The sequence below is a fragment of the Dendropsophus ebraccatus genome, chromosome 2 (assembly GCF_027789765.1).
Source record: "Dendropsophus ebraccatus isolate aDenEbr1 chromosome 2, aDenEbr1.pat, whole genome shotgun sequence".
Taxonomy (NCBI): Eukaryota; Metazoa; Chordata; class Amphibia; order Anura; family Hylidae; genus Dendropsophus; species Dendropsophus ebraccatus.
Window position 1 is genome coordinate 151,767,638 of NC_091455.1, and position 9,588 is coordinate 151,777,225.

At 36.2% G+C, this 9,588-nt stretch overlaps 1 protein-coding gene across 3 annotated transcripts in view; it reads left to right on the top strand.

Annotated features, from left to right (window-relative positions):
* The window catches only part of TNS3 (tensin 3), a 190,756-nt gene extending 181,680 nt beyond the window's left edge, over positions 1–9,076 (top strand). For all 3 annotated transcript variants that reach the window (XM_069958542.1, XM_069958543.1, XM_069958545.1), the window contains exons 29-32: positions 2,931–3,099; positions 5,115–5,183; positions 5,272–5,298; positions 5,918–9,076. In XM_069958542.1, the coding sequence (XP_069814643.1) occupies positions 2,931–3,099; positions 5,115–5,183; positions 5,272–5,298; positions 5,918–6,059 (407 nt within the window). In that variant the 3' untranslated portion in view covers positions 6,060–9,076. The remainder of the gene's footprint in view (positions 1–2,930; positions 3,100–5,114; positions 5,184–5,271; positions 5,299–5,917) is intronic.
* Positions 9,077–9,588: the final 512 nt, after the last annotated feature.

Consider the following 9,588-nt stretch of genomic DNA (forward strand, 5'->3'; position numbering starts at 1 on the left):
GCCTGTAAAATAAACCAAATTCAATGTAATTTAAGGAGAATAACATTACAGGTTACTTTGAATCCTAACATGAGTGTGAATACACCTGAAAATACACCATGTCAACATACCGTTAGGGTGCTTTTACACAAGATACGCTGCAGATTTGCAAAGCATTCTACGGTAATACCAACAATGTAAGTAAGCTCTTAGAGCATTACTGTCACTTCAAAAAACTTCTGACAAATTCTATAGGAAGTCTATAAAGTCCATGTCTTGCAGCAGCAAGGGGAGTCCTTAACTGTGCACTATAACCCGCTTCTTCTAGCGATCTGTAGGGGCTAAGCACCAAGATCCGAAACAATCATAGCTTTACATGTAACTATTTATTGCTATTTGATCCAAGTCATTAAGTGGCGCTTTGTATCACTACCTTTTTCCTTGTAAAGGCAAAACATTTAGTACAGCCATTGCAATCCCATTGAATTTGGTGTACATTATCTTCCATCAGCCTATATAATGCTCACTGGGCAACATTTGGCTATGGACATTTGAATTTTTTGACTGGCTTCAGCTGATTTGACAGGATTTGCCAACAATCTGATGTCACACAGGGCTGCCAGAAACTCCCTGGCATCTTGGAGAGACTGCATATGGATAAGACTGGGTGATTTTTATCTATTTGGTGCGATTATTTTTTTAAACATAAGAAGGGCCATAAGTATCTGACAGCTGCATATTTTCCCACCCTCAACTCCAACTAGTAGTAATTTTGGCCAAACTATTTAGTGGTTATGGCCATCTTTACAAGTACACCTGTCCTGGTAGCATAGTGTCGTTATACAAATGGCACTATTTAAACAGGCGTATGCACACTTTACATTGGCATTTGGTTCATTTTTAAGATTGAGGCATTGCATTTATACATACATTTGCGTTTTCCCACTGGTCATTTCCTGTTTGCGATAATACATTTGTGATAAAATAATTTTGAAGTCATTGCTGGATTTCTGTAGAGAATTGTTTACATTTCACATCCTGAAAATGTGCAGATGCCTTTCTTCTTATCTAAACAATTTAGTTATCATGAAGATTTCAGCTTAAGTGTCACGCTACATGCCTGTGTCAAATTTTTTTGCCGAAAGGTTTTGTAGAAATAGATTTTATCATTTATTTTAGCTGTTCCTGTATATATATATGTGTGTGTGTGTGTGTGTGTGTGTATATATATATATATATATATATATATATATATATATATTTTGTATATACACACACACGTTTTGTTGTAGTCTTGTTACATAGTTAATCGGCTTAAAAAAACTTAAAAAAATGTCAGTCAAGTTTACCCTATTACCATGTGTTCTGAGGAAGGCAAAACACCTTATGAGACAGACGCCAATTTCCCCATACTAGAAAATCCTTTCAGACTCCAAATAGGTCTTCTTGAAATAAAGCAAGTTTTCAATTTACATTCATTATTTGTTTTTTAGTTATCATGCTGTAAAACAAAGCTGTACTTCCCAGTAATCCAGGTCCAGTCTCCTGAAGGCAGATTTTAGTCTTGTGCTTGTTGAAAAAAAAGAGACTAAAAAGATGAAGTCTGACCTGTACAGAGTGTCAAGGCTCATTGTGTCCATCAGTAAAATGATTGATGCCTTCTCTGTGTCCAGATGACCGGGACTCCCTGTGTTTTTCAAAGAGTCTAAACACAGAAAGTGCTGTTTTCCATGATAACAAAAAAAATAAATAAATAGTGAAAGTAAATTGCAAACTTGCTTTATATCACTTTCAGATTTAGATTTTAAAACCTATAACGACAATGACACTTTATGAATAAATGAAGGTCACTGTGTTCTTGTCAACTGTTAGTGTAACTTCTACTGACCTGTACCTCCAAAGGCAGTTCTTTTCACCTTATGGCTTAGTTGTTGGTTTATATACGTTCTGAACTGTGCGACCGTATATAGGCTGGACTGTGTCTTTCTAAATCATGTCCAATCAACTGAGTAGCATCTAAAAGATGACTCTCTAATATAATAACTAATATAAAATGTATAAAATGGCCCAATATAATACACATTTCCTTATCTCCCATTTCGACTACTACAACATGCTCCTCGCAGGCTTTCAATCTAACACCCTTGCTCCCCACCAATCCATCCTTAACTCGGCCACCCCATTAAACCATCCCTCCCCTCTCTCCACATCTGCCTCTCCCTTCACTGGCTACCTATTGGTTAGTGAATTTAGTTTAAACTGTTAACAATGACTTACAAGGCCACCCACTACCTCTCCCCTCCCTCCCTCTCCCCTTGATCGCTACTGGCACAGCTTTCTCTAAGGTTTCTCCTGTGCTTCCCACGTACTCTGAAGCTCACTACCCTAACACTTCTGTCTCTCCCCCACCAACAAAACCTTCAAAAGCATCTTGAAAACCATCATTTTAAAATAGACTACAATCTGCATTAACTCTGCTGCCACAACATCACACTTTAAACAGCTGCCCTGTAACATATTGGATACTCGTAGAGGAGACTGAAAACCTTTCAGGTTTACTCACAAAAACCTGCCTTAGCTTACAAAAAACTTGCGCTGTGCCTGTTCAGTGACTAAGGGAACGCCAAATGTTTTCTTAAGGCTACTTTAACTTTTTTTCCCATTTTTGCTGCTATTTCATAGAGGCAGAACAGCAAAAGGCATCAGTGTCAGTTCTGCTGCATGCTCTACACCAACAGCACCTGACAGGCCACATTATTTTTAATGGGATCAATCATGGTTCTTGGCATTTTACTGGATGAAATTGCACTGCATGCTGTAACTGAACGTCTAACACAAATGTGAACCTAGTCTTACTCCTGTACTGTTATATACATAATTATATAATGATGAAGCACTTAAGAATGTGTGACATACATATTTAATAATACTTTGTTATTTTTCACTTTTAGCTTGTAATGTTTGGTATCTGAATTCAGTGGAAATGGAGTCGCTTACAGGATATCAAGCTGTGCAGAAAGCACTGAGTATAACTCAGCTTCAAGACCCCCCTCCTATTTCTACTGTGGTGCATTTCAAGGTGTCTGCACAAGGAATCACCCTAACAGATAACCAACGGAAGTAAGCAATCAGGAAACATTTTGTGAGAAAATATTACTTTACTGAAAGAGTAGTAGATGCTTGGAACAAATTCCAAGCAGATGTGGTTGGTAAATTAACAGAATTTAAACCTGCCTGGGATAAACATATATCTATCCTAAGATAATAAGGAAAATACTAAAAGGGCAGACTAGATGGACCCAGTGGTCTTTTTCTGCCTACAATCTTCTATGTTTCTATATATTCTAATTAATTATTACTGTGTAATATTTTATCGTCTTTAGTAGTAAATTAGCATAGCTTTTATGTTTTTTTTTTCCTTTGGTGGGAAAGGCTAGGTGAAAAAAAAATGAGAATTATGTAAGATGGCTTTCTTTCATTTATTTATGCAGTTCATACTGTTGCTAACATTGCTTATTCTGCTTCTGTTTGCTAATCTGTTTGCTATTATGCTGCTGTGGGGCCTGTGGCTGTCAATGATGGAAAAAAAATAATATAGTCCCAACCAAAGAAGGGCATAATATAGTGTCCATGGAATTAAAACAGCTCTTTCTTTATTTATTGCCTACTTTTGGTTGTTTTATATGATGGTCATAGCTCACCTGTACATATTGTTAAAGTGAACTTGTATACTGTGTCCAGTTTGGGGGTTGGGCCTTTCTTCTGGTGCCAGTACTTTAGAGAATTTTTTATTTTTTTCTGTGGAGAGTCAATGTAACATGGCCTAGAGCAGGGGTGTCAAACTCAAATACACAGTGGGCCAAAATTAAAAAATTGGAAAAAGTCGCAGGCCAATATTTAATGAAGATTTCATGTGGCGTTTCTGGCACTGCCTATCCTAAAGTTATTGTCCCCACATGGTAGTTACCCATTATATCCCTCAAGCAGTAGATAATCCCATAATTGTGCCCCATTTAGTAGCCCCCACCCCCCATAGTGGCCCACATACTAGCCAGGCTTACAGAGTCCCACATAGTAGCCAGCCTTTCCAATAGTGTCTTATATATTAGTCAGCCCTCCAAATAGTCTCTTATATAGTAGCCAGACCTCCCCAATAGTCTCTTATAAAGAAGTCAGTCCCTAAAATAGTCTCTTATATTGTAGCCAACCCTCCCCAATAGTCTCTTATATAGAAGCCAGTCCCTAAAATAGTCTCTTATATAGTAGCCAGCCCTCTCCCATAGTTTTATATAATAGCCAGCTCTTTCCAATAGTCATAGAAAGTAGCCATCTCTCCCCAATAGTCTCTTATGTAGAAGCCAGCCCTCCTCAATAGTGTCTTATATAGTAGCCAGCCCTCCTCAATAGTGTCTTATTTAGTAGCCAGCCCTCCCCCATAGTCTCTTATATAGTAGCCAGTCCGAGCGGCTGTCAGGACCACCCATATTATAATCTGCTGCAACGTCAGACGGGCCAGATTTAATACAGCAATTGAAAAGATCAGTGGGCCAAAAATAATGGCACTACAGGCTAGATTTGGCCCGCGGGACAGAGTTTCACATGACTGGCCTAGAGCATTGGTTCTCTTGGCATGCAGTGCGCCTCTCCAGGCACTGATGCTCAAGGCCTCACCACATTAACTCCCCGCCTTGCCACAGAAATAAAACATCTACTTCTCCAAAATACCAGCTTTGGAGAAAGGTCAACCCCCACTGGCTACATGCCAATACAGATTCACTTTAAAATATTAAATGGGCACTCCCATTTAGGAACATGTCAAAAGCTTTCATCAGTTAGGGTCTTACTGCTGAGGCCCCTACTGTTAGGAGAATTGCGCAGTAGTGCATTTCTCTTTCTGCTCATATTAATTTCAGTCCATACGACTCCAATACAAGTCATGTGCACTACTGGGTGCAGCTCCCCGCTCATTTTCGTTATGAGTATGGTCTCTGAAGTGAGACCCCCAACTGACCCAACTTTTAACATGTCCCTGTGATGTGTCAAAATAATTTTTTAGTAACTGGTACGCTTTAAACATGGGACCTACAGTGTACTATATTTGTAACATTTTGTTTCTTCTTTCCTTTTTTTCTCAGACTGTTCTTCAGAAGACACTATCCAGTTAATACTGTCATATTCTGTGCCCTGGATCCTCAGGACAGAAAGTGAGAACTTTTTCCATTTTCTTTTTTTTATTTTATTTATATATTTACAAAGCCATGTTTATGATTTGTATGCTTTTTCCACATTCAGATGGACAAGAGATGGACTATCGGCAAAGTGAGTAAAAAAAATACATCAAATCAAATGTATGAATGTATAGATAAGAAAAATCTTTATTTAATCAATACAGAGGAAAGCTGAAACCCAACCAATATGATTTGTTCTTTTAATGGCTGTGCAGTTTTAACAATATCTTCCCTGTGTGTTTTTTAAAACTTTCCAGAAGTAGGCTATTTTCACACGTATTTCGGTCAGTATGTGTAGCCAAAATCAGGAGTGGAGCTGTCAGAAAAATTATAATTGAAAGATTTGCCCAGTTTCTGTGTCTTTAACCCACTCCTGGATTTGCTTGTAAAAATACTGATCAAAAAGCTGACTATTGAAATACTATTTTTGTATATATGTGTGTGTATGTATATAATAATAATAATTATTATTATTATTATTATATTTTTTTATATTATATTTTACTTTTAAATACTTTTGGCTCATTTGCAAGGAAATATTTGCTTGTAATTTGCTTGAAAGTCTAAATGTTGTTTGGCTTAACTATGACTTAATGTCAGAATATTTTTACACAGTTGCATGTATGAAATATGTTTCTCCGCAGAATGTAAAAACATGTATACCATCATTAAAAATATTTTGCATTTTTTTTTTTTTTTTTTTTAAACAGGGTGTTTGGCTTTGTAGCCAGAAAGGGCAATGGCAACGACAACATCTGCCATCTTTTTGCTGAACACGACCCAGAGCAACCTGCTAGTGCCATTGTAAACTTTGTGTCAAAGGTCATGATTGGTTCTCAGAAAAAATTGTAAATCTGCTCTCCTATTGTTTAATTGTTTAAAGGACAATGAACTAATCACAATACTTTGTATCTTCCTAAAAGCAGTTACGGAAATACTAATAATTACAAGACAAAGACCATAAGTAAAAAAGGAAATACCTGTATCAAAAATTTGATGACTCAAAAATTTCTACTCATATTTTGACGTGTGTTGGGTCATTTAAACATTCAGTATTATGGGTCCAGAAAATATAAAAACATTTTGTCACTCTTCTGTACTACATAGAAAACAAATCATAAAATTATTCTCCTTATACATTATAATAAAAAAAGTGCCATTTTTATATTATTTTATAAGGCCCTATTATCACGTCAGTGGTTCTGTGCGCAGTTGCGGACATGCAGCTGTGGACAATAGATTTCAGTGGCCCTGTTCAAATGTGTGTACGGGGCCATGATCCATGCAGCAGAAGAAAAAGAACAAGTCCTAGAATGGACCCAACTTTGTGGCACAGATCGTCATCTTCTATGTAGTGCTCAGTGAAGCATGGAGCACTACTGATGCAAATTTGTAGTGCAGTCTGCAGTTGTGGGCTGCACTCAAGACATGTGAATAAGGCTTAAGTCTACCTGATAGACAGACTTTTCTTTTCTAAAACCTAATCTACTATTGAAAATGATTAGAAAACAAAAGGTTAATCATATATACAGCGGTAAAAACAAACAAGCCAACACTTTGTTGCATTAAAAAGGGTTAATCCAGGTTTTGAAAGATGATGATCTGCAGATAGGTGAGTTAACTATGGAAGTAAAGAGAATGTTTAAGCATGTAAATGGTAAGTGCAAGTGGTTTAGAGAATTGAGTCGAGAACTATCATTATATTGTAAGGACAGTTGAAGTAAGTTAATGCACTAAAAGCTTATTGTAAGTGAAACTCTGAAGGGAAATAAGTGGAAGTTATCAATATTAGTTAAAAGATCAGTGGTTTTGGAATGTTTGTCAATCAGATCATTATATCCTAATAGTGTGTTTACACAAAGAGATTTATCTGACGGATTTTTGAAGCCAAAGCCAGGAATGGATTTTAGAAGAGAAGAAATTTCAGTCTGTCCTTTATGACCTGTTCTCTGTTTATAGTCTGTTCCTGGTTTTGGCTTCAATAGTCTGTCAGATAAATCTGTCTGTTTGATTAAATTACAGTTTTCACAAGGTACTTACTTCATATTCCAATGCCTGGACTACTATGAAACAACTGCAGTGCTAGCATACAAAACCTGTTACTTGAACATGCTCTCTGATCTGGAGTAGAATGTTATAGAGCAGGAAGACCTGTAGAAACTACTATGTAGTTCTGTGGGAGAAATATTTGGTACAAGTTGTATTTTATTGAAGTCAGTCCCTACTAACCGGGGTTATGAGCCATCCCTATATAAGTGAGAACACTAAGATTTCTCAGTCACAGGCCACTGGATTCCTAATGTACAGTTACAGGAGTAATTTTAGCAATAAAATACAACTTATCCTGAATCATTTCTCACACAACCATTTATTAATGCTCCTCCTTTAATGTTATGCTGTATTCAGCTAAAACAACATATTTAATAACCCATTTAATAATATGGGAATATTATTTCAACTATTAAAAATTACAAAAATACATTTTAAAGCAAGAAAAAGCTAAAAATATGTTCCTTTATATGATCCTGAAACCCTGAGACATTTGTTGCTATTGTTGGGCAGTGCTAATAATAGTACGTTCTTTTCTCCACATCCTTGGCTACATAATGGCTATGATGAATTTTAAAAAAGGAGAGTGGTTAAGGTACTTCAGCCTCTTTGCCATTGTCAATCACAACCATACGTTTTAATTTCTAGTAGGATTGTAAAGATTTTAAAGAAACAGTCCATTTTTTATTCCACCCAGCAGCAAGCTTGGGCATATACTTATCTGGGCTGATTGCCTTCCCATGGGGCGGTATTATTTTCCTGCTGGTGCCCACAAGACTTTCCCACCTTATTTTCTGGCTGTCCCGAATCTACAGAGGTGGGAAGTCACTGCCATAAATGTATATCTAAAAGATCGTCCGAGCCAGTGGGATCTGAATGATGTTGGGTAGGTATAAATCCAAACTTGCTGTCAGGGGTAAATAAAAAAAAGTGGGCAGCTTCTTGAAAGTGATACTTTTATACTTTGTATTAAATCGGTTTTTGTACAATATAAAACAAAAAATACAGAAATAATCAGTTTATGATTGCAATTGTAGATGTTTTTGATTGTTACACTTTGTTGTTTCTGTTCTGAGTTGCAGCACTCACATACATTCTTTAACGATGCAGTGTGTCCTGCTTCTACTTTGATAATACTGTCCTGTAATTATTTTTATTCAATGTTAACACAAAGATTGTTTTATTATTTTGTGTTACGTTTCCTGTTCTAAAGATATTGGTCTTGCCAATCCTGGGCTTCTGATAAGCCAGCAATCCACTTATGGACCAACCTGAAGTCAGTGTACTTTTTAAAATGTTGACACGCTTTTGTAGTGTATGCCTTCTTTTAATGGTATATTACCATGTAATTTTTTTATATGAAATATTTTAATGCTGCACAGAATTAACAGTAGGTGAGAAATGTGAATATGGATTCATTTAAAAATTCTGGTTGAAAACAATTTACTTTTTCAGCACTTCACTTTGTAGTCTTATTAGATTTTACACAGGTACTTTGATATTTTTTACACAGAGTATGAATCAAATATGTGCCAGTAATCCTGCTTTTTAGGTATACTGCTATTACACAGTATTATTACATACAAATGCAAATTTGCTAAAAGCCATGTTTAAATAATATAAAGCCAGTGTATTTATCATCCTCTGTCATTGCATATATATATATATACTTTACTCTGCTACTTCTTTTCTTATTTCTTCTGTACAAATGTATCCACCATGTAAAAATGAATGCTTTACACATTCTATGTATAGTCCTTTACTTCAACATTTAAATATCAACTTTATTTAGATTATAATAAAATGTGAATTTAAAACTGCGTCATTTTGTCTTTGTGTTTTTCAGTATAATGAGTTTTGTTTAAATATTTTCAATAACTTTAACGGTAATAGGCTGCAATAAAAGGGGTGTGACACATTTTATGGAGAAAAAAAGCCTATTTTCGTATAATTAGGTACTCCAAAGAAAAGAAACTTGTTTTTTATTCAGCTGGTGCCAGGAAGTTGCATAGATCTGTAATCGAGATTTATCTAAACCATTTGAGCCTTCCACTAGTTATCAGCTGTTGTATGCCCTGAAGGAAGTTGTTTAGTTCCATCTAGTTGTCAGTAACTGTTTCGAGCAGGAGAATACAGATCTTTGGCCATCCTCTGTATCCGGCTTGCAGGCCCTATGACTGTATTACAGATTTGTGTGCCCCTCCCCCAAAGCGGAGGACTACTGGCTTCTGAATATGTCCCTTCTGTAAAACCCCACTGTTTTATGATTAATTTATATATTTTCCATAGATCTCCTTTACATGTAACTGTAATAGTTCAAGATTTTCATAGC